This window comes from Urocampus carinirostris, chromosome 12 (assembly GCF_059441175.1).
Source record: "Urocampus carinirostris isolate Australia breed hairy pipefish chromosome 12, RoL_Ucar_1.0, whole genome shotgun sequence".
Classification (NCBI taxonomy): Eukaryota; Metazoa; Chordata; class Actinopteri; order Syngnathiformes; family Syngnathidae; genus Urocampus; species Urocampus carinirostris.
The window spans coordinates 31,155,629-31,179,827 of record NC_142360.1 but is presented as its reverse complement, the minus strand read 5'-3'; the positions used below and the strand labels follow the sequence as shown (position 1 = coordinate 31,179,827).

Sequence of the window (24,199 nt, the reverse complement as noted above, 5' to 3'; positions counted from 1 at the left end):
ATAAATTAGAATGTTATAAACCCACTCGAGTAGTCTATGGGAGGGCAACCACGGACCAATATATTCAAATTTAAAGCATTTTCATCTGTGGATAAATTACTTATTTTGCAATACTATTAATGAGCACTGGTATGGCTTAAAATTCATATTACAGCATAAACTTGATCTTTTAATGTAATGGTATTGCAAGATAAATGTTTAAATTGCAGTATAGGAAGTAATTCGGAAGTCCTTTCATTTCAACTAATAGATGAAAGAAAAAAAAGCTAAAAATAGAACTAGCTATTTTATGTCCTTTTTGTTCACCAATCTCCCTTTTACCCAGTGGTTTCGCAGTGCGGTGGTCAAGGAAAACGCCATGCCCGACGGCTTGATGACGCTGCTCTTCTCCAACATCGACCCCATTTACGAGTTCCATCGTGGTTTCCTCAAGGAGTTAGATCAGCGATTGGCTCTCTGGTGTGTATAAAATGCTAAACTTAGTTGGTGTACAGGTCACTAACAAAATGAATCTCACTGTGACTGTGTTAAAAATGAGTCAGTGACAGTGTCCTTGCACTGTTGTTTTTTTTTGCTGGCTAAGCTCATTAAGGATGCATTTGGTAACCAAGTATCATAAGCTAACTACAAGTTTACCAGTCAAGTTCCCAAAAAAGGCTATTCTCAATATTATCAAACTACCTTGGGGTTTTCAACAGATTTCATTAAGTTATGCTTGGACTAGGGGTTGGCAACAGCCAACTCTTCTAAAACAAATGTGTTTTTTTTTGCTGCAGGGAGGGCCGTTCTAATGCTCATGTCAAAGGCGACTACCAGAGGATTGGTGATGTAATGCTGAAGAACATTTCTTCTCTCAAGGTGCGATTCCACCTTCTTCAGTGGATTTTTTTTTCCTGCTGGCTCTCCCAGGCATTAAGAACAATACCCCCAATAATACACCGTGGGAGAAATTGTTAGCTAACGACTGTTACTTCCCTCAAGGCTTTCACCAGCTACCTGCAGAAGCATGACGAGGTGCTGACAGAGCTGGAGAAGGCCAGCAAGAGGCTTAAAAAGCTGGAGACTGTTTACAAGGAGTTTGAGCTGCAGAAAGTGTGTTACTTGCCACTTAACACCTTCCTCCTCAAGCCCATTCAGCGCCTCATGCACTATAAGCTCATCCTGGAGCGCCTGTGCAAGCACTACGGGCCCGATCACCGCCACCACACAGACTGCAAAGGTGAGTTATTTTTTAGGGGAATTCTTTCTTTACTCCCCCACTAAATACCCTGGTACCCAATGTACTACCCAGCAATGCTAAGAAATAATCTATGTGTCTGTGTGTAGACGCTCTAAAGGAGGTGACTGACATTGCAGCACAGCTTCAGTGTAGCCTTATCCGCCTGGAAAACTTCCAGAAGCTGACTGAGCTGCAACGAGACCTCATTGGGATCGACAACTTGACGACATCGGGCAGGGTGAGTTGGGTTTTGGGTTTCTAGCCTCAATTAGAGTAAAAATCCTGAGGTTTCATATGCTATTACTGTTTTGAGTTACAAAATTTGGATTAGTGTTACACATGAAAGATTATTCTTTTTTTTTACCCCAAGTCTAAGGTAGAGCTTTTAATGAGAATTTCAAACAACTGTGAGGGTTGCAAAATTCATTTTAAGTCAAGATTTGTTCTTCTAAGAGTAATTTCAGATTATGGTCTCATATATGATAAGGATTCAAATACGTTTTCTTAATCTAGTGTTCTAGGTTCAAGCCCGGGTTCGGTTAAGAATTGGATTTCAAGCTCGTTCAATCTGGAATTGGGTGTTTAATTTGTAAAGCCAGGTTTGGGATATTTCTTTTGACTTGTATCAGTGCTGTGTCTTCTAATGAAAGGTAGAGCAGTAAAAAAGTAAAGCAGTAAAAATAAAAGTTTTGAACAGTCTCTGTCACTCGCTGTCTGTGAAGGAATTCATACGGGAGGGCTGCCTGTACAAACTGACCAAGAAGGGACTGCAGCAAAGAATGTTTTTTCTGGTGAGACAATATCGGCAATTGAGTTTATAAACCGTTAATAATATTCATCACAACTCTTTGAATGTTGTCGGCTATTTTGTTCCCTGTAATTTGTCAGTTCTCGGACATGCTCCTCTACACCAGCAAAGGCGTAACGGCAACCAATCAGTTCAAAGTACATGGACAGCTGCCTCTCCATGGCATGATTGTGAGTATATTTTGTGCAAAGAATCAAAAGAGGGTATGCAGGGCGGGTGTGTGATAACTTTTCTCGTCTCTGCTTTTAATCGCTGGCCGCAGCTTATAATTCTGGATGCTCCGGTAAGTCTGATGAGCTTTAGGTCAGCTCACTCGGACACATGATCTTTGTCTTTTTCTTCCCATTGTCTTTGCCTTATAATAAAAAGTTTACCCTAAATATAAAATAACTCGGGAAATTACTCAAGTTTTGATTGTTTTAAGCCACGGTGTAAAGTCAGGCTTAAGGTTTTAAATTAAGCTGACTAGTCTGGTTTGGCTTAGTTTAAATTCAAAGTCAAATTTAAAGACTGACTTACAGTTTTGAACAAATGTCAAGATTTTATAATTTTTAAGATGGAATGGCAAAGTAGAGTATGAAGCCTGGTTTAGGCTTTTAGAATAATGTATCTGATGTGCGACTTTTGTGATTATCACGTTGACAGGTGGAGGAAAGTGAGAAGGAGTGGGCGGTGCCTCATTGCTTCACCATATACTCTGCACACAGGACAATTGTAGTGGCGGCCAGGTCAGTGGTGCCCCTCCCCGTCGACTTGTGATATCACTACCTGTTTGTCTGTGTGCGCGTTCATCATGTTTGTGTTACACAGCTCTAAAGTAGAGATGAACAAGTGGATAGAGGACATTAACATGGCAATCAACTTGGCCAAAAAGTCTCAGGAGAAGTCTAACGTCATCCTGGATGGTGGAATTGCTGATCACTCCAATCGTAAGAGTGATCATGAGTCACGTTACCTGGAGATGGGACACTTTATTAGGAACACTGGTTATCTGTCTTTTAAATTAGTTTTAACGCTATGGTTATTCTTTTACATTGTGTGTGATTAAAAAGGTTGAGATTATTTCGCTTCACGGTTAAGGGTTCAAATGATGGTTTTAAAACGGGATTTGGTTTGAAATTCAACTCTGGGTTGGGGTTTAAATCAAATTAGGATTTTATATTGTCCTATGAAAGAAGAGGTGAGATTTTAAGCCCGAGCCTAACCAAACCCTAGTTTCGTCCCGGGTCGGGCCTAAAACATAAATCCTTATGTTTCGGTCCAGCCTGGCTTCTCTCTTGCTGACTTCTTTTCCGCTAACATAACAGTGCACTGAGGTGTTTCAAGGCTGTGAGTAGTTTTGGCCACGACAGACTGTGATCTACAAAAAACGCAAGTCGCCTCATCACAACACGTACTGTACTAAAGTAAATTCAAAGAACTCCTTCCTGTCTCTTTATCCACCAGTTATTGTTCTTCTTTGTGGCTCTGCCTCTCTCTCTCAAAGTTGTGTGATAGATTTTTAAGGATGTACTGCTTCTGCGTTTTTTAGGCCAATTTTCAACCCGTCACAAATGATGGAAAATCGTTAATGTAACCACTGCAGACATAGACACAAAAGGAGGCTTTGATGTGTTATTACAAGTCGCCTCTCCTCCTCCAGAGTCTTCAAAAATAATGTATGAAATTTTGGGTTTGCTTCAGGCTTTGGTCTGGCTCGGGCTGAGTTAGGCTTTAATACACATGTGCCTGGGTCAGTTCAGGTGGGATTTTTCAGGCCGGATCTTACCTCTAGTATCAAATTTTATTTTTATTAGTCTTTATTTAACGGTGGAGTGCATCATTTGAAAACTTGCCCTGCAATCATGACTTTAATCCAGGAGATGCCAGAAGAGCAACACGTGTCTTGGGTTTATTTCTTAAATGCGCTTGAATAAACCCTTCTTTTTTCATCATTTTGGGGTTTGTTCCGCCCCGAACGGGCCTGAGAAAAGTGAAATAAAAGATGCTAGACGCAACAGAAAACCAAGCATGAATTCTCTTTGAACTCAGTTGGACATTGTTAAAACAGCTTTAATCGAGAAAATATTTAACTTTAAACTTTTTAAGGACACCTCAAACTTCGCACCCCACCTTTAAGGTTTAATCATCGGGTTGGTAGGTTGAGGCTAAGAGTAGAACTTCATATTAGGGTTCCTAGACTAAGATAAGTGCTCTGTTGGATTGATTCCATTGTGCTTGCACACCTAATGAAGTGTCCCAGTGTGTGTGTTAGCTACCCATCCTGCCTCACCCTCCTCCATCTGCACCTCTTTCCCTCCCTTTCCTTCACTTCATACCCTCCTTCCCCCACCTGGGCCTCAGGCTCTTCGGACGAAGTTTCTCTGGAGCAGGAGTCCGAGGACGAGATGAACTCGTCGCGCACGTCACTGGACAAGCAGACACACCATCGTGCCAACACCACCATGCATGTGTGCTGGCACCGCAACACCAGCGTGTCCATGTCAGACCACAGCCTGGCTGTGGAGGTACTGATGCCACCAGGACCTCAACCCTTGAATTACATTCATGCTTGCGCGCAGCAGATACATGTTAGAGATTATTTTCGGTTGTTGCCGTGAGGACTGCCGATGTTTTTTTGGTTGTGGTACTAAAAATGATCTCTCATGTGTGAAACGTTTTTTCCATTTTGACACATTAACATTTTTCCATGGAACTCTCTGTTGCCTCTATAATGTAACATGGAAACTATTCATCTTTGTCTCACATGCTTACTTTCTGCTTCTCTACTCGTGGAGCACAATATTTTCCCCCTCTTCCTCAATATGACATACAAGTGATTCCCCGTCCCTTCAAGTTTAGCATGATAACTGTTCCCCTTATGTTGTGCTTAACACAATAACGGGTTGGCATATTCTTACTTTTATGGTTCGAGTAAAAAAGTTCCAAATCCTTACAGCTCCTTAAACAGACTGTAACTAGTGGAAAACTCATTCCATTCCTATTAAACTCTCACTTTTGCTATCCTAATACGTTTGTATCCCGCGGACTCTTGTAAAATGTAAAGCTGTAAAATGGTATCTTGTTTGAGGCCTAGAAACGTCTATGTGGAGCATGCTAACGCTTGTGAATCTCCCAAGCTTTAAGCTATACGATAACTTGCAAGGCATACACATTTTTAAGTGCACTACACCAACACTATTGTGTAGCATGCTAACCCCCCTGTCACTGAAAGTACAAACCAATAGTTTACATACAATGCGTGTGGGTTGATAACTTGTGAAAAGTATGCAATATTTTAATATGCTTTCTCCGTCACTGTCCAACATCAGGTCCCCAGTAACCAACATTTTCCTTTCCAGTCTTGCATACTAACTTTCCACAGGGCAACACATACTTTCAACTGATACTTTTCAAGGGCAGCGTAACCAAATATTTTTTTTCCTTTCCTGTGTCCTCTAAACTTCCTTGTCCTCTCCATTGCAAAAAGCCTTCACCCTCTAGTGCACGTCTTGTAATGAAACACTGTTTGTCATTGGTGTAGCACACTAACACTTCTTCTGCCTCTTTTCTTACTCTCTTGCTCCCCGTCTGTTCCGTTAAGTCTCTCCTACCGCATCACCTGAGCTGCCTCCTCGCTACCTTCTGGGTCAGGGCCAGAGGCCAAACACCATCACTCACGTTTGTTGGTACCGCAACCAGAACCTCTCTCTCACAGATTACCTGCGCATGAACCAGGTAGTGCCACAGGAGTATACTGCGTCCTGTATTCTCTAACCATGCACATCCAGCAGTCGTGTCACAAAAACTTTTGTCACGTGTAGGGCACAGCGTTTTTGTTTTGTTTTTTCAGTTGATTTCACTAGTATAACTAAACACTTTGATGTTTGCAGAACCAGCTGTCGGGGTACCTCCTAAGGAAGTTCAAAAACAGCAATGGCTGGCAAAAACTCTGGGTTGTTTTCACCAACTTCTGCTTGTTTTTCTATAAGACGCACCAGGTACCATACAGACACACAAATATTTTTAAGTGTTTTTATTTGATTTTTTTATATACAATTTGTTCTATTTTTGTAATGCAGTGGCACCTCTTTATATGAGCACCTCTGATCACGAGAATTTCGATAGATAAGATTATTTGGAACAGAAATCTTGCTTGATAAAAGGAAAATCCAAGTTATGAGCGTACCCAGAGGGCACCACTAGAGACTGCTCACAGCCAGCATCAGCAAGGAGATTAGAGATGCTCGCTAAGGGGGAGGGAGTTGCTGTTCACGTTGAAAAGAAATATCCAGAAAAAGTGGCAACTGGTTGTGTTACAGCTCTTTAATGATACTTTTCTCTCCGTAAGAAAGGGCTAAAAATGTTTTTTAATTGTGCTGTAAAAATGTTTGTTTATACGCTCATTTAAATACAAATACCTTTGATTTTAAGTTTACCATAAATGCTTACGCATCAGTTTTGATTTTTTTTATGTTTAATTACAATTTGATTATATTTATTTAGTGATCAGGAAGATGTGTTTTATGGCCATTCAGGGTTAGCTTGGATGCTTTTGGGAGGTCAGAAATGGACAGATTATATTTAATAGTTTCATATTTGGAACATTTGCTTGTTATGCAAGCTATTCGATCTGAGTGTGATCTTATTAAGCCCGTATTAAGAGGTACCACTATATTTCCTTGACAATAGTTAGAATCCATCCAGTTTTTCCCCTGAATGTTTGCATTATAATTTTGGTCCAATGTTAGTGTTTAACATATTTTTATTTTCTATGCTTTTGAATCATCTTTCTTCTAGTAAATTAATGTTAGTTTGTCCTTGTTTGTGACCAGGATGACTTCCCACTAGCAAGCCTCCCACTCCTTGGCTACACAGTGAGCATGCCTGAGGAAGGCGATGCCATCCACAAGGATTACGTATTCAAGCTGCAGTTTAAGTCACACGTCTACTTCTTCCGGGCCGAGAGCGAGTACACCTTCGAGAGGTTGGCATCTTGTTTTGTCCCCTTTTGTTGGACACTCCGCCCAAAATCCTTTGTTGTTCAGTATTACCTCAGTTATAGGGGGCAGAAATGTGAAAATCCGCAAAGTAGCGACACCCCTTCATTAAAGCCCCGAGTGAGGGTAGGATGGAACAAGAGATCGACAGACGGGTCGGTGCAGCGTTTGCCGCCATTCGGACCCTGCACCGGTCAATCGTGGTGAAGGGGTAGCTGAGCCGATCGACAAAGCTCTCGATCTACCGGTAGATCTATGTTCTTACCCTCGCCTATGGTCATGAACTGTGGGTTATGACTGAAAGAACATGATCCTGGATACAGGTGGCAGAAATGAGTTTCCTCCGCAGGGTGTCTGGGTTCTCCCTTAGGGATAAGGTGAGAAGCTCAGACTCTATGTAGAGCCACTGCTCCTCCGGATTGACAGGAGCCAGTTGAGGTGGCTCGGGCATCTGATAAGGATGCCTCCTAGACGCCTCCCTCGGGAGGTCTTCCGGGCATGTCCCACCAGCAGGACACACTGGAGAGACTATGTCTATGGGCTGGCCTGGGAACCCCTTTGGATCCCTCAGGATGAGCTGGAGGAAGCGGCAGGGGATGGGGACATCTGGGCTTCCCTGTTAAGGCTGCTGCCCCCGCGACCCGACCCCGGATAAGCGGAAGACAATTGATGGATGGATGGATAGATAGATCTACAAATAAAAACACAGAATTGAAGTTGAATGAATGGTCTTTATTATCATTATGCAAAGGACAACAAAATTGGAGGGCTTCTCTTTTCAGTGCAAGAAAGCGATGTAGAGATCAGCTGGCTAGCTGCATGCTAGCATCGAGTATCCTCGGATTAAACCGCGTCCCCGTGATGATTAAATTGCAACTGTCGCAAATGGAGTGGTTTCCATGACTTGTAGCTCCAGGTCATCCGTTTCATAGGTAATGGATCTGGCGTTAGTGAGATATAGGCTCAGCAGGGGTGGCTTGTTAAATAGCCATAGCAGTATGCCGGACCGCTATTGCTTTCTCCCACGACGTCGCCTCAGTCCTTTCTCTGACCCGATAACAATTCACAAAGCACCTCTTGGTGATCACCTTTTCCCGATTCAGTTGATAAATTTATTTTCAATGTATGGAGCCACTGAAATAGCATTTGTTGCTGTAACAGTGCTTCGCAATTTGTTTTTGGTGGACACAGACTTGTGTGTCCGCCCTGGCTGTTAGGCTAGTGTATGCTGTTGGTCAGTCACAGTCATGCACACGCAGTCACGCCCACCCAACATACACACACAACCTGGCTTTGTGATGGGATTTTCTGTGTGCTGTCTGCTGCAGAACACTATTCATGATATATTGATATCAATAACAATAAAGACATTTTAATTCAATTGAAAACCTGAAAAGTCCCAAAACCCCAAAAAGTAAACAACAATACAGTGAGGGATTACTGTATTCTGTTATGCATTTTTGCAATATTCAAATCAAAACAGTCTACGTAAAATGTTTTGGCTTTTAAATTTTCTGATGTTAATGTAGTTTTCCGTTTTTAATGGTGTTATAACATGTTGAACTCTCAGGTGGATGGAAGTGATCAAGAGTGCTGCCAGTGCCACAGGCCGTCTAAGCCTGCTGATCCCCGCCAAAGGAGAAGAATTGGGAGGGCTCCCCAAAGAGATCAACGGAAGCTGACGTGGAGGAATCAATGTCTTCTCTTAACCACCGTAACATTCATTTCTGCATGGATTGAAGTTTTAAAGGACAATTTTAGCAAAAAAAGGATGTAGCACGTATAATGAAGAATCTGGGATGTGAAGAGGACGTCAATGGTGAAGAAGGTTCCTGAAAGTGCATGTGAAGGACTTCAGTGGGTTGGTGCGGCTGTATGTTCCGACGTTGAATCAGTATTTTGCATTAACCAAGGCTGGTCCCTACTAAAATGGATGCTCTCAAACAATTCATGCCGTATCATTTTGTCTTATAACAAGACTCGAGTCCGATCATTTTAAAAGATGCTATGCTTTAGTCGCCTATTTATTGTTCAGTGTGAGTGGGCAGGGAGGCTTTTTATTTTGTCTTCCTGCTGATCCTTTTTAAACACCTTCAAATAAAAAGCTAATTTCCGACTATTTGGTCTGTGCATCTTCTTCACCCTTTTACATTTTCATTCTGTTTTGAAAAAGATCTGTTTATTCTATCTAACACCTAATTTTCTTAAAGGTTTTGTTTTAAAAATATGTCATTATCTTTTTTTAAAAATTTGAATTCAATAAGTGTATTTCAAAATTATTTTATTACCAATACTAGATACAGGTGTTAGTCTTTATTTCAAGGTATTAATACGTGCTGACTATCAATGTGTATCTTTGGTTGTTTTGTGGTCAAACACTGCTTTTTATACATAGTTATTTTCACACATGTATTTTGTTGGGCAGCACAACACAGTTCTGAGGTCATGAGATCGAACCTCCTGTGTGGAGTTTGCATGTTCTCCCCGTGCTTGCGTGGGTTTCCTCCCACATTCCAAAAACATGCATGTTAGGTTAGTTGGCCGGTCCAAATTGTCCTTAGGTGTGAATGAGCAAGTGACTTGTCTGTCTCTGTGTGCCCTGCGACTGGCTGGCAACCAGTTCAGGGTGCCCCCTGCCCGAAGATAGCTGTGATGGGCTCCAGCATCCATGCGACCTTACTGAGGATAAGCGATGCAGATAATGGATGGATGGATTTTTGGGGTATTTTCAAAATTCAGGTATTGTTAATTTTTGCAAGTGTTTTAAGGGGCAAAATTTTGTCTGTCCGAGTCATTCCTAAGACTTAAAAAGTGGTCGGCGGCGCCCTCTGTTGGCTGCGGCTGCATCGGCTCGCTACAACGGGTCAGGTGCAATCGACATTTCGTTCTGTGTACATTGTTACACAGAATGACAATACAAGGAAATTATTATTATTATTATTACAAGTAACTACTTGAGAGCTGAAATAAATGGACTCTGTAATATTTGACCACTAGATGTCACTATTGAGTTGTACAGGGGTTTCTAACCTTTTTCAAGCTGAGCGCTACTTGTTACTAGTTGGTGCAAAGGGCACCTAGTTTGATATGCATTAAAAAAACTTATATTGCTGTGTTGTTATTATGTTATTTCCAGGTTTATTATTATTATTATTGGAAGGAGGGTTGAATGGAAAATGGGTGTCACAGACAGAGCACAAGAAAGAATACAAACTGACCCAAAAAAACACTTATCTTTTTTTCTTGCCCAGCCTTTTACAAGGATTTTGTTCTGTGGAGGAACCCTTAGCAGTAAGATATCGGGCAATTTTGTGAGCTCCATTTTGGTGGGCCTTAAGTTATATAAAATAAATACAAATGTGACTAGGAATATTTTTAGAAAATACGCGTTTACATGATAGCTCAAATCAAGTTTTTTTTTCTTGATTAAGTTTTTTAAACACTAAAGTGTTAAATACACTATCACTTTGAACAATTGCACGTTCAAATGTAGTTTTTTTTTATACATCATTTTATTGATGTCTAATATTTTCCAAGTGTATTTTATACAACCCTTTTTAGGGGGCAACAATTTATGTATCAAAATTACTCGTGACTACTTGAGAGTTGTGTATTTGAATACTAGGACTTTGTTTGTGTTCATCCAATTGATAGTTAAGAATGTTTAACCTTCTTGATGTTCTCTTTTTAAAATATTTTTTTAAACTTTTTTTTATACATCTTAAATGGAAATGGGGCAGCACGGCGGGGCAGTGGTTAGCGCGTGTGCGGCACAGTTCTGAGGTCATGAGATCAAACCTGTGTGGAGTTTGCATGTTCTCCTTGTGCTTGCGTAGGTTTCCTCCGTGCACTCCGGTTCCCTCCCACACTCCAAAAACATGCATGTCAGGTTAATTGGCCAGTCCTAATTGTCCCAAGGTGTAAATGGGCGAGTGAGTTGTCTGTCTCTGTGTGCCCTGCGACTGGCTGGCAACCAGTTCAGGGTGTCCCCCTCCCACTGCCCGAAGATAGCTGGGATGGGCTCCAGCACCCCCGCGACCCTACTGAGGATAAGCGGTGCAGATAATGGATGGATTGATAAATGGAAATGTGAACTAAACAAAGTTTTTTTCTAATGTTGGGACCATTTTAGAAAAGTGTTAGTTTAAAGTTAAATATCATTTTCTGGATTTTTTTTTTGTGAGCAACACAGTAGTGGGTCACATTGACCCGAGAACATCCGGGGCATTAAACAAAAATTAATTTAGGCAATAAATATTTTGGAAAAAGTTATTCGCGCATGCGCACTTATTCGGAGGCGGGTCGACTGTGCAAAATAAAAATGTGCCCTTAGAAGGAATCTTAACAAAGTTTGTTTTCTCTCTGACAACAAACCCAAGTTTTAGCGTCCTAACAAAAGCCAGAACGACACAAGTATTGACATATTTTTAACTCAAAAGTAAATCGTCGTTACCAACTTGCCATCCCGCCCGGAGTCAGACTCGTTGTGCGGCGCGCGACCTTCTGGTGTATTGGCAGAGGAATCGTGGGAGGAGATGGAGATGTTGCGGCGCTCGTCCGTATTTGCCGCGGAGGTTTTCGACCGCTCGCCTACCGACAAGGAGTTGGTGTCCCAGGCCAAGGCGCTGTGCAGGGACTACATCCAATCTAGACTCAGTCGCGCCGGGCTCGGCTGGTCCAAGCCCGAACAAGTCGCATCTTCGTGGGGGGCGAATGGTGACGTGTCGGCAGTACTCTTATGGTTGGGTGAGCGCATAATTACTTCTTTTTTTCTAATCGTGTAATTGTCGTGTTTTATTTACATTTATCATAAACAAAATTCAAAGCTTATCAGAGTATCGTATACAAAATCATACCTGTCAACCTCAAGGGCTCCATGCCCTTACAAACTGTCGTATTTTCCCTTATAAAATACAAAATACTCTTACACCATATATTTTTTTCAAACGTGTAGTTTAATATGTTATATTGTACATGTGTTTCGTTATATCATATATATTGTTAATTAACATTTTGTTGTGAGATACTGAGTTGCTCGACATGAATGACGTTTATTATAAAAAAGTTAAAAAATGAAGTAGCTTGGACGTTCACTGTAGAAGGAAAAAATACATGCAAATTTAATTAAGTAGAATTTTCTTTTTCAAATAATTCATTCATTTTCTGCATTAAATTATTGTTGGTAATATACCGATTAAAGGGATAACCACAAACCTGTCTTTTTTCATTTTCTCCTTTTATGCTTCCTTTTTTCTTAACTACTTTATACAACATAATAATTCGTAATATAATGCATCAAAGCAAGTGAGCCGTTGGAGAGCCAGCTCTCTTAAATGAGTTGAGCCGAAAAAGACGATTCTCTAGACGGACTTCCTTTTAATACACAACTACCACTGAATGATGCATGATGGGAAATCGCCAGGTGGCAGACGCATGCGCACAGTAGCATCAAACCGCTCGCTTCGTTTGCAACAGAAAAAACGATACCGAGATCGAGGCTAAGGCGGCGAACTCGTTTGACTTGATTGATTGCCGTTTCGTGATAGCCGGTGTATACCGGATGGTACCCATAATAGACAAATTTACGTTTTTCCGTACAGAGAATTTCAGTGTAAAACGTCCTTTGTGTAAGGGAAAATCATTTCTTTTGTGAACATGTTCTTCTCAAATTTGTGTTCAAGCCTTAATCCTGAGACCTAAACTTCTCTGTCAAGCATGTAGCCATTGAATGCTAAAAGGATGACATTATTTTCAGTTTGCTGTGTAACTTGTTGTTAATGGATCAGTAAGTTCTCAATCTAAATTGCGAGGCAGTCCTTTTAGTTAGAACTAGATAAAAGCTCCGCATAGGGCCCTATATGGCAGATGGGAAGTCATCCTTTGATAAAGGTTGGCTCATCCCTTTGTTAAATCCTTTGTTTGCCAAAATCCTTTTTCTAAAGTGGATTGGTGAGCTGACTGGGGTGGCAGTGGGTCAGGAGGTTGAGCGCTCGTCTTGGGATCAAGAGGTCGCAGTTCGAAATCCCGACTCTGCCAAAAACCAGGTCGTGGAGTGACTAATTTTTGGGGTGCATTGTTCAAACTGTGCATGCACGAGGGGGAAATTCCGTGCTCAAACCTGCTACTGGCTGTCGGTAGGGACAAAATAGAACTTGCTTTTTACAATCTGGTTATAAACTCTATATCAAATATAAAATGAATCCAAGACAATTACTTTTTATGTCCAAAAATGTCACTAATTTGCGATGAAGTGACTTTTCCTGCTTGTGTTTAAGGTGACGAGCTCGAGTATCTGCGTCCTAGTGTCTATCGCAACGTGGCTCGGCAGCTTAACATTGCGGTGGCCTCGGAGAGCGCGGTAACAGATGCCTTCCTGGCCGTGGCGGCCGACATATTCTCCACGGGTGAGTGAGCATTTTAGGAGCAATGTTCCCTCTAATTTTCCACGGGTCTGAGCGTTCACACAAAGTCGGTGAGCAACGCTTGAAACAACAGTGAGCAACAGCAACCCCAAGTGTGGCAACTAAATCATTATCAAACATGTCCAAAACTTGACGACAAGTTACATTTTGCTGAGTTTCCGGCAATGCAAAATAATTTTTCTCTTTTGAATGAATTGACTCATGTACGATTGCAAAGGTTGTACGGCCTACAAATTTTTTAGTGGAAGTACAATGTTGGCAACAAGATTAACTTGATATAATTGGAAATTATTTGAATGCAACACAAACTTTTTCCTCTTTTCCCCTGTTTTTTTTCTCCTTTTTTTAAATTCCTTTTTAAAAAAATCTCATTGTGTTTATTTTTTCCTTAGCTGTTACTTTTTTTTCTTTTTTTTTCTATTTCCCCCCTTCCTTTAAGTCATTTGTGCACAATTTTACATGATATTTGGTCGTGTAGGGATTAAAGAAGCAAAAACAACCTGAAGAGCCGTTTGGGACCCGAAAGAGCCGGTTCTTTTTAGTGAGCCGAGCCAAAGAAGCCGGTTCTCGAAAAACTCTACTGACTTTACTCAACTTTGTTGTACTTCGACCTTGACTTCAAAATAACGCATTTAGAACACAGCGTCAGGGGAACCCGTGTATTTTTACCTTCATGCACTGTAACTTTGACTTAATTCGCTTTTTAATTAGCAATTTCGAGCCCTCATTTTTGTGAGCTGGCTAGATTTTCTTGTGCGCAGAAAAACTCTGGGTAGTGCGCAATTGCGCACCCACGCAGCTTCGAGGGAACATTGTTTAGGAGTCTCTGATTTGTGATTTGTTTCCCTGGGGTTTTGTGTTTTGTTTCTCACGACTAAAAGAAAGTTTTAGGGAAGTGGCGTTGACACGAAAAGGAACTTGTTATCAGCTCGCTCATGAGCCATAAGTTCCTGACCCATGATCTAGGGTGAATGAAGTGAGATGTGATTCTATTATTTATACTTGTACTGATAATGGTCTTGATTTAGAGGTAGGTATTGATAAGATACAGATATCTGTACTTATAACATAACACTGTCACAAGCCAGAAACGGAGACAGGACCCAGTAGCGTTAGTTTACTCAGTTTTATTGATAAAGAGAGAGAGCAGTGCTTGCTTCCACGATCCGATGATCGCCAGACACGGGTAACAGGTGGCAGGAACGAGGAATCGGCACTTCCGTGTCGAGCAAGGATGATCGTAGGCAGCAGGGATACTGGTCGCTATCCGGGACGGGAGATCAAGGGCGGTATCGAGTCCAAAAAAGAGGTTGGCAACAGGTATCAGGCAGGAAACAGGGCAAAACAGGTCGGTGGTCGGGATGGAACAGCAGGGCAGAAATGGGTCCAGAAATAGGTCGGCAACTGTTATCAGGCAGGAGAAAACAAGGCAGGAAAATGCCGGAAGGTATGGAGCTTGCCTAGCTGGGAGCATAGGTTTGCAAACGATCTGACAGCTTCCTCTTGGAAGCCGGGGGTTTAAAAAGAATCTTCGAACCAATCAGCGCTCAGGGCTGTTGGCGACAATTGGGCAGTCACAACGCCAATAATGAGACACCTTCAGTAGTACAGATTTGGACACTTAATGTCATAAACAGGATAGTGCTAATGTTCAGTCTCCTATTGATACCAATATTGATATCAATCCTGTTAGACATTAAAAAGCTGTCACGATTGCCGATTCAAGGCACCTGTGACTGCCCAATTGGCGCCAACAGCCCTCAGAGCTGATTGGCTAAGAGACTCCTTTTAAACCCCCGGCTTTCAAGAGGACGCCGTCAGATCGTTGCGAACCTATGCTCCCAGCTCGGCAAGCTCTCACTTTCAGACACTTTTCCTGCCCTGTTTTTCTCTGCCTGATACTCATTGCCAAACTGTTTCCGGACCTGATTCTGCCCTGTTCTGCCATCCCGAAATCCGACCTGTTTCGCCCTGCTACCTGCCTGACACCTGTTGCTGACCTCGTTTCCGAACTCGATACCGCCCTTGCTCTCCCGTCCCTGCTAACGACTAGTAGTCCTGCAAATCTACGATCATCCTCGCTCGATACGAAAGTGCCACTTCCGCGTTCCCACCACCTGCTACCTGTGTCCGTCGATCCTCGGATCGTGGAAGCAAGCCCTGCTCCCCCCCTTTATCAATAAAACTTGAGTAAACGAACGCTACTAGGTCCTGTCTCCGTTTCTGGTTCATGACAAAAGCATCATACCATGGCATGTAAAACGGATACTGCTGTTACGGTAATAATATTGTAGGCACAGAATTTTCAATGCTACTTTTAATTTTTTCCAGGACCATGCCCATACTAAACTTTTGAGTAGTTCTCAGTACCAGTCCTTGATATTGATACCACTAGCACATAAAGAGTGAAAAATACCGAGCATTTAATAGAAATGCTAATAAAATCCCAACCTAACAATTAGCCCAAAAATTGCATACTTTTCACATTACAATATTCGCAAATCTTTAACTTTTGTTGTTTTGATCGTAATACAGACACTAAAAGGCAGTCGGCGCTGATACTGGTAGTTGCTATTGGTAATTGCCCATCCTTGTGATATTTACACAGACTGATATTCAAATCGGCAGCACGGCGGCGCAGTGGTTAGCGCATGTGCGGCACAGTTCATGTCTTGGGAACCTCCTGCGTGGGTTCAAATCCAGCTCCAGACTTCCTGTGCGGAGTTTGTATGTTCTCCCCGTGCTAGCGTGGGTTTCCTCCGGGCACTCCAGTTTCCTCCCACATTCCAAAAACATGCATTTCAGGTGAATTGGCCGGTCCAAATTGTCCCTAGGTGTGAATGAGCGAGTGAGTTGTCTGTCCCCGTGTGCCATGCGATTGGCTGGCAACCAGTTCAGGGTGTCCCCTGCCCACTGCCCGATGATTGCTGGGATGGGCTCCAGCACCCCCGCGACCCTACTGAGGATAAGCGGTGTAGCTAATGAGCTCATGAGATATTCAAATCGCCACTTGTAATTGATACAAATATTGACTCTCACAATCACACTGATAAAAAACAATTTGTAAACTAGTTCTTGGTATTCATTTCATCATTATAAACAATTTGATTGAAAACTTTTAGTTTGCTACATTGGTCAACACTTAATATTTGATTTAATTTAAATGTATATTAGGAGTGTTTTCCATAAACTTATTTGGGAATTGACGTAGGCCTACAGTGAGACCTTTATCTAATTTCTGGATGAACATTCAGCGCTTCTGGCTACTGCAGTGTATATCAATAATAGTCACAGTGGTGTTAGTTGTCAAGCTACCGTATTTTCCGCACTATAAGGCGCACCTAAAAGCCTTTATTTTTTTCAAAAGCTGACCATGCGCCTTATAATACAGTGCGCCTTATTTATGGATCAATATTAAGTCGCAAAGTCTTGCAACTAATGCAGCAGCCGCCGACTAGATTTTCCCCCGAACCAAAGTAGTCTGCGGTGTATGCTGGGATTTATTTACCGGCGTGTCATTGGCTAACCAATGTGTCCATCATCATTTGAATCGATCACTATTGGCTAAAGTTATTCGGAGGTAAAGGGGGCGGATCCTTTTTATAATTTACAGGCTAGAATAGGCTAAAGGGGCAAAACAAAGCCTGCGATTGGCCGAAAAAGATGAATGTGAATAGCATGTTGGGTTGACGGCATAGAGAAAACAGTATTTTACCCTTCTGTACTGTATTTGTAAATATTTTACCCTCCTGGATTTACCACACTCACGGATATAAGAGGACCATGGTTGCACATTATTATTGAACACAACGACTTCGGTGAGCTACTCCGGCTATATATTTTCCCTGTATCTTGTTTCAGACTGAACTCGATGTTTCTGTGATAAGCGGTGCAGATAATGGATGGAATGGAGTGTCTATTTTTAAATTAAACTCCAAGTGTTTATTGTCATATGCACAGTAAATTGCGAGCGAAAAAGAAAATAGAAACTAAGGAATGGTTGGCATTTCTTGAATCCCAAGACTTTAACCTTCCGAATGATATTTGGAACGATGCATTTGAGTGACATGGTACGGACACCGCATCCGCACGTGTCTACGACACGTATTTGCTTCTTTGCAAGCTTTCGGAATGTTAAGGGGGTAATAAGTTGGACTGAACTATCTGACTGTTTTGTCGACGTTCCCATTGTAGCGCCTTATAATCCGGTGCGTCTTATGTATGTCCAATATAGGACCAAAAACTATTTTTTGGGGGTGCGCCCTATAACCCGGTGCGCCTTATAGTGCGGAAAATACGGTAATTATTTTTGGGTGGTTATTTGGGTGATCCTCTCATCTATCTAAAATGGTGCAGATAAATTAACTTAACACATGTGATCAACCCCAAGGCAACTTTTTGGCCTTTTTCTTTTAAAAGAAAATGTTTCTTTATTGAGAACTTTTCACTGTTGTAAAAAGTCAGCACTGCAGAATTGTCTTGCGCTCCTTACTTATGGAAGACAAACACAGCGCCCAGTGTATTTATGTTAAGCGGAGATGGATGGGAACCTAACGTCGGGAGAGCTAAACAGAGCAAATATGGTCATGGAGGTTCCTGTAAAATGAGATACACGCTCTGATGTTATATGTGGTTTATTTTCCCTCTCCTCAAAGGAACATTGGAACACTGCTCATCCAACCGAATTAAATGCAGACAGAGGCCCTTTTTCCCCTCCCTAAAAATCCTCCTCTGCTGCCAACTTTGACATCAGAGCAATACAGGTCCTCTGCCAAGGCTCAGCTGTGAACAAAAATAAAAGAATAGTCTTTGTGATGTTAGTTTGTAGTTTCTAGGGGTTAGTGGGATTGCAGAAGCTTTTCGTTATCATTAGTAATCATTTTGTTGTGACTTAAATTGCAAAAACTGCAAAATTTGATACTGTCAAGATCCTGCATTATGAGTTTTATTTCTCCTTATGTTTTCTCTCTCACTTTCTCTCTCCCTCTCTCTCCTTTCTCTCTCGTTCGACCTTACCTTATTCGGTCACTCACTTCTGGGTTCCATTTTCCTCTTCAAAGCTTTTGTCACTTGTTTTGACTTCCCGGCAATCTTTCCTCCTGTCACGATTCATCTTTTTTCCTTTATTTGTACTCTGTCCCCTTAGTTCCTTGCTAGTTTGTTGCAATTCTCATCAATAAGCACCCATTCTCCAAAGCTCTTGTCTGTATTCTGAACCCCTGCCTGACTTCCCTGACTACGACTACTGCCTGAGGAACGTTTGGACTGTCGACTTTGCTGCTCGAACTCACTGGATCTCTAAAACTTTTGCCTGTCTATTTGGTAACACTTGTTTGCCTCACTGCTTGCCTATCTGTTTGATGAACACTCCCCCAATTAAGGACAACCATTTGATTAATATCTGTGCTTCTACGTTGTGCTTCCACACCATCCTGAGAGAGCCTCTGACTGACTTCTTTTGTTTACTAATGCTATATCGAGGCTGCATTTTTGTGCACGGAAACAATATAAAATAACAAGAATGCATCATTTTTGTTCAAGGAAGTTTGAAGTATAATCATGGATTTTGCAGTGGGGTGCAAAAGAAATATCATGTTTTCGGATGATAAGGCGCACCTTATACAGTAAAATTGGTTAAATTTGAAAGTGCGCTTTATAACCTGGGGCGCCTTATATACCGCAAAATACAGTGACTAAGATCGAAAATGCATAATGTCAATAGGTGTGTGTGTGTTACTATACAAGGTTTTACGGTATACTACCATATTTTTGGCGGCAGTGGCTCAGGAGGTAGAGCGCCCGTCTTGGGATCAAGAGATCGCAGTTCGAATCCTGGCTCCTCCGTGTTACTTGTCGAAGTGTCCTTGGGTAAGACACTGAACCCCTAATACCCACAATAAGCAGGTTAGCGCCTTACATGGCTGGACGGCCACTATTGGAAAATGTGAAGCACACTTTAAAGCGCTTTGGGAAGTCTTGACTTGAAAAGAGCTATATAAATGCAGATCATTCATTGTGCAATAATTGGTCAATGGAAAAACATCACTGACCTAAAATCGCAAAACATTGTATGAGACGGGAAACAAACCCAGGTCACATTGCTGAAAGCGCACACCCTTAACCACTATTCCACCAGTGATACCGACGACATATTTGAAAGCATCATATCTTATATCATTACCACTGTCATGTCCTTCACGGTTGTCATGGTGCCCAGCTGGCCCAGCCCCTTGACACCGGCTGACCTGCATTTTCCTGATTACTTCTATGGGTACTTAAACGTGCCTTTTGGAACTGCCCTTTGCCAGATCATTGTTAAACCTGGTTAAACTCCGTGAGACTTCTGTTAAAACCTTTTCAAGTCAATGACTTCCCAAAGCGCTTTACATTGTGCTTCACATTTCCCAATAGCGGCCGTGATCTGTGCAGCCATGTAAGGCGCTAACCTGCTCATTGGAGGTAATTGGGGGTTCAGTGTCTTACCCAAGGACACTTCGACAAGTATCACGGACAAGCCGGGATTCGAACCGGGATCCCTTAATCCTAAAACGATCGCTCTACCTCCTGAGCTACTGCCGCTCCAATAGTTGTGTGATAAAATCTAATGCCTTTTCGCCTGTCATCTGTATGACTAGTGATCTAGTAGTTTAATTATGGCGCTCTTTTTGCCGCGGCCTAGGTCATTTCCCATTGTTTACAATATTTTGTGATTATGGTCAGTGACATTTTTTCAAGTGATCACTCGTAGCGCTACTATATACTGTAAGTAAGGGGTGTCAAACTCATTTTAACTCGGGGGCCACACAATAGAACAAACATTTTGTCGGGGGCCGGACTAGTAGATTAAAGAGAAAGAAAAAGAGAGATAAAGAAATAAGAGAAAGAGGGAGGGAAGAAAGAAAAAAAGAGAGAGGCAGAGAGCGTGAGAAACAAAAGAGATGAAAAGTCGTGAGAAAGGGGAAAAAGAAAGGGAGAGGAAGAAAGAAATCCAAAGAGAAATTGAAAGACAGGAGGACAGAAAATAGAAAAGAAAGCGCGAAGGAGGGGAAGAGAGAAAGAGAAAAGAGAGAAAAGGAAAAAAGGAAGTTAGAGCAAAAAAGTTAAAAAGACAAAGAGAGAGAAAGACACAAAGAGCAACAAAGGAAGAGAAAAAGAGAGAGACAGAGAGTGAAAGAGACAGAGAATGGGAGAAAAGGTGTGGAAAAGAGAGAGAGCGAGAAAAAAAAAGAAATACAAGTACAGTGTCTTTGTTCGAGGCACCTGGCTTTGGCAACATCAAGTTGACATATTTCAACCTGCAGCTTGTTTTTCTCTTGCGCTTCTCTGAGCGTTGTGTTCAATCCCTTAGCGGGCCTGATCTGGCCCGTGGGCCGCCTGTTTAACACCTGTGCTGTAAGTGTATTAAATGCGCTAGCTCTTGCTATAGTTTTAATTTCATGCACCTTACAATCCAGTGCGCCTTATGTATGAAAAATGTATGGCAAAAGGGTGCACCTTATAATCTCGTGGGTCTTATAGTGCAGAAAATCCGGTAAATAAATCAATGTGTGTGTCCAGGTGTTACGTGGGGTAAGGTGGTGTCTTTGTATGCGGTTGCTGGTTCTCTTGCTGTGGACTGCGTTCGCCACGGCCACCCCGCCATGGTCCACGCCATTGTGGACTGCATGGGGGAGTTTGTCCGCAAAAGTCTGTCCACGTGGTTGAAACGTAGAGGAGGCTGGGTGAGTGTGCATGCAGACAAAATGTTGATTATTCTGTCACTTTATTTCTTTTTGTTGTTGTTTAGGTGGATTTGACGAAATATGTGGTGAGCACGGAGGTCGGTTTGGGTTCCCACTGGTTGGTGTTGTCTTTGTGCACCTTTGGACACTATGTCAAGACTGTGGTGCACTACCTGCTCGGGGACCAGTGACGGACCCCATCTCATAAGGCTCTTACATTCTCATCACCCAAACCACATAGGCAAATATTAATTACCGTATTTTCCGCACTATAAGCCGCACCTAAAAGCCTTTATTTTTTTCAAAAACTGACCATGCGCCTTATAATACAGTGCGCCTTATATATGGATCAATATTAAGTCGCAAGGTCTCGCAACAAAGGCAAGCAGGCGCCGACTAGATTTTTCCTCGTAGGCGATGTGGTCCGCGGTGTATGCTGGGATACATATGCCGGCGTTTCATTTCCCAGCCAATGTGTCAATCATCATTTGAATCGATCACTATTGGCTAAAGTTATTCGGAGGTAAAGGGGGCGGATCCTTTTTATCATTTACAGGCTCGCATAGGCTAAAGGGGCAAAACAAAGCCTGCAATTGGCCGAAAAAGATGAATGTGAATAACAAGTTTGGTTGTCTACGGAGAAAACATGTTTTACCATTCTGAATTTGTAAATATTTTACGCTCCTGGATTTACTACACTCACGGATATAAGAGGACCATGGTTGCACATTATTATTGAACGCAACGATTTCGGTGAGCTACTCCGGCTATATATTTTCCCAGTATCTTGTTTCAGAGTGATTGGTGTTTCTGTGATGGGTCTTTTTTTAAATTAAACTAAATTCCAAGTGTTTATTGTCATATGCACAGTAAAGTTGCGAGCGAAAAAGAAAATAGAACTTAAGGAATGGTTGGCATTTCTTGAATCCCAAGACTTTAACCTTCCGAATGATATTTGGAACGATGCATTTGAGTGACATCGTACGGACACCGCATCCGCACGTGTCTACGACACGTATTTGCTTCTTTGCAAGCTTTCGGAATGTTAAGGGGGTAATAAGTTTGAATGAACTATCTGACTGTTTTGTCGACGTTCCCATTGTAGCGCCTTATAATCCGGTGCGCCTTATGTATGGAAGATATAGGACCAAAAACTATTTTTTGGGGGTGCGCCCTATAACCCGGTGCGCCCTATAGTGCGGAAAATACGATAAGTAGGAAAAATAATGCATCCATATTGTACGTTTTATCTTATACAGTGGAACCTCGGTTTTCAAACGCCTCTCAGTTCGAACAAATCGGAATCCGACCCAAAATTTCGAGAAATTCTTGCTTCGCTGTTCGGTCAAAAAATCGGAGTTCGAACGCCGGTAATGCGTGAGTGCGTACGCTAGGATGCGATGCTGAGCGGCGTACGGGTGTAGATCGCTCTTTTCGTGACCAACTGTTATCGCGTGCGGACGTGCTTCGTTTTGCTTTCACTTTTAATACAGGTGAACGAAGTGTTTTAGCCCCTTATTATGCCTCAGAAGAAGTTGCTACAGGTGAAAAACGAAAAGTAGTGCGTACAACTATTGCATTTAAGAAAGAAATAATGTGCTGACCACCACAAAGGTAAGAAATCCTATTCATAATTATTTTCTTTATCCTTTTTTTTATTTTTACACTTTCATGTTAGCGTAATCTTTCGTACGGAAGATTACGATAACGCGAACGTACGATCAGCCTGGGTTAGCTTTATGTTTACGTTGAACATTCAAGGTAAACATTCAGGGTGTTGGAACGGAGCCCAATATTGAGGGTGTTGTAACGGAGCCCCCTTTCCAATGAACCGCTCACCACTTGTTGTGGAGACCCGGGTGCTAAATGACTTGTAAACGACCTGATTTTTTTATTTTTACACGTTCCGTACGAAAGATTACGATAACGCAGACGTACGATTATCCTGGGTTAGCTCTATGTTTACGTTAAACATTCAAGGTAAACATTCAGGGTGTTGGAACGGATTAAAACGATTTACATTATTTTTAATGGGAAAAATGATTTCCATGATCGAAAAAATCGGTTTTCGAACAGGGTTCTGGAACGATTTATGGTCGAGAACCGAGGTTCCACTGTAGATACTTTTGCCAGCTTAAAATCAACTAAATCGTGGAAAATATTGCTAAGTGGCTTAGTATGAAGATTGCCTTCAGTTGTGTTTACATTACATTTGGACTAGGCCACATAGTAACTGCACCTTATTTATACTTTAATGATTATGGCACCTATGTCAAAGTCAAGACTCGTGGGCCATGTCCAGCCCCTGAGGTTTTCTCCAGCCGCTGAGATGATCTTCAATCATTATTGTATCATACACCGTGAATCGTGTATTTGTTTTCGCTGTATGTGACTTCTCCTTGCACTTTATTGTATTGTAGTCTAGTGTATGAGTAAAAAAAGGCTATAAATTGATTTTATTTGAAGTGATTTTGGACCACCTTTTCGGAAATCTAATATATAGGCTTCAGTTGGTGCCTGGATAATACCTTCTTATTGTTTTTAATATTTTTTTCATGGGGATTCTTATATCGAGGAAATGTGTCTTTTGTGCCTTGGAAATTAGAGATTACAGACAGATCTATAAAAAAAAATCTTTATTTATCTTATCATATTGGAAAATATTCAGGTTTTTTTTCAGTAGGCTCGATTAGATTCACTAGACCAGGGGCCTTCAATGTGGTGCCTGCGAGCCCTAAGAACACCTGAATGGCCTGCGGAGAGGTTCGGAAAATAGCCCAACAGTAATGGGTCATTGAAATGTGATTTCTAACTGGCATTATGTTTTAATGGTGGACTGGGCCTATTTTACTTTTAAAAATTACAACCTGGTAAAAACAAAGTAACAACGTAGTAATAGGTCAAAAAAGTTCTTATTTTAGGAATGTGTATCAAACTGGTAAAAATGTTCAAACGTTCCATCAGTCCAGCCTTTGGCTTGTAGCTTAATCTTTCATTTGGCCCTTCCCAGACGCTGGCTTAGGAGGCCCCCCAATTAAATTGTAATAGAG

General features: G+C 41.8%; 2 protein-coding genes across 5 annotated transcripts in view; both read left to right on the top strand.

The window, feature by feature from the left end:
* Positions 1–9,125, top strand: part of farp2 (FERM, RhoGEF and pleckstrin domain protein 2) — a 35,670-nt gene extending 26,545 nt beyond the window's left edge. For 2 of the 4 annotated variants that reach the window (XM_088349047.1, XM_088349043.1), the window contains exons 16-28: positions 326–459; positions 777–858; positions 982–1,219; positions 1,327–1,457; positions 1,942–2,010; positions 2,108–2,197; positions 2,290–2,310; positions 2,673–2,755; positions 2,838–2,956; positions 4,371–4,534; positions 5,900–6,007; positions 6,842–6,993; positions 8,577–9,125. In XM_088349047.1, the coding sequence (XP_088205173.1) occupies positions 326–459; positions 777–858; positions 982–1,219; positions 1,327–1,457; positions 1,942–2,010; positions 2,108–2,197; positions 2,290–2,310; positions 2,673–2,755; positions 2,838–2,956; positions 4,371–4,534; positions 5,900–6,007; positions 6,842–6,993; positions 8,577–8,688 (1,503 nt within the window). In that variant the 3' untranslated portion in view covers positions 8,689–9,125. Of the gene's footprint in view, positions 1–325; positions 460–776; positions 859–981; positions 1,220–1,326; positions 1,458–1,941; positions 2,011–2,107; positions 2,198–2,289; positions 2,311–2,672; positions 2,756–2,837; positions 2,957–4,370; positions 4,535–5,610; positions 5,745–5,899; positions 6,008–6,841; positions 6,994–8,576 lie in introns of all 4 variants that reach the window. The other 2 variants (XM_088349046.1, XM_088349044.1) reach the window with 2 other exon arrangements.
* A 2,265-nt stretch (positions 9,126–11,390) lies between these two features.
* On the top strand, positions 11,391–21,495 carry boka (BCL2 family apoptosis regulator BOK a). Its single transcript, XM_088349693.1, has 4 exons — positions 11,391–11,752; positions 13,282–13,410; positions 20,986–21,149; positions 21,215–21,495. The coding sequence occupies exons 1-4, from the start codon at positions 11,542–11,544 to the stop codon at positions 21,338–21,340; spliced, it is 630 nt and encodes a 209-aa protein (XP_088205819.1). The 5' UTR covers positions 11,391–11,541; the 3' UTR covers positions 21,341–21,495.
* Positions 21,496–24,199: the final 2,704 nt, after the last annotated feature.

Excerpts from the sequence above, each read along its gene's own strand:
- boka (XM_088349693.1), top strand. The coding sequence starts at position 11,542 with ATGGAGATGTTGCGGCGCTCGTCCGTATTTGCCGCGGAGGTTTTCGAC. Across the intron at positions 11,753-13,281 it reads GGCAGTACTCTTATGGTTGG|GTGACGAGCTCGAGTATCTG; the intron begins GTGAGCGCATAA and ends CTTGTGTTTAAG. Across the intron at positions 13,411-20,985 it reads GGCCGACATATTCTCCACGG|GTGTTACGTGGGGTAAGGTG; the intron begins GTGAGTGAGCAT and ends GTGTGTGTCCAG.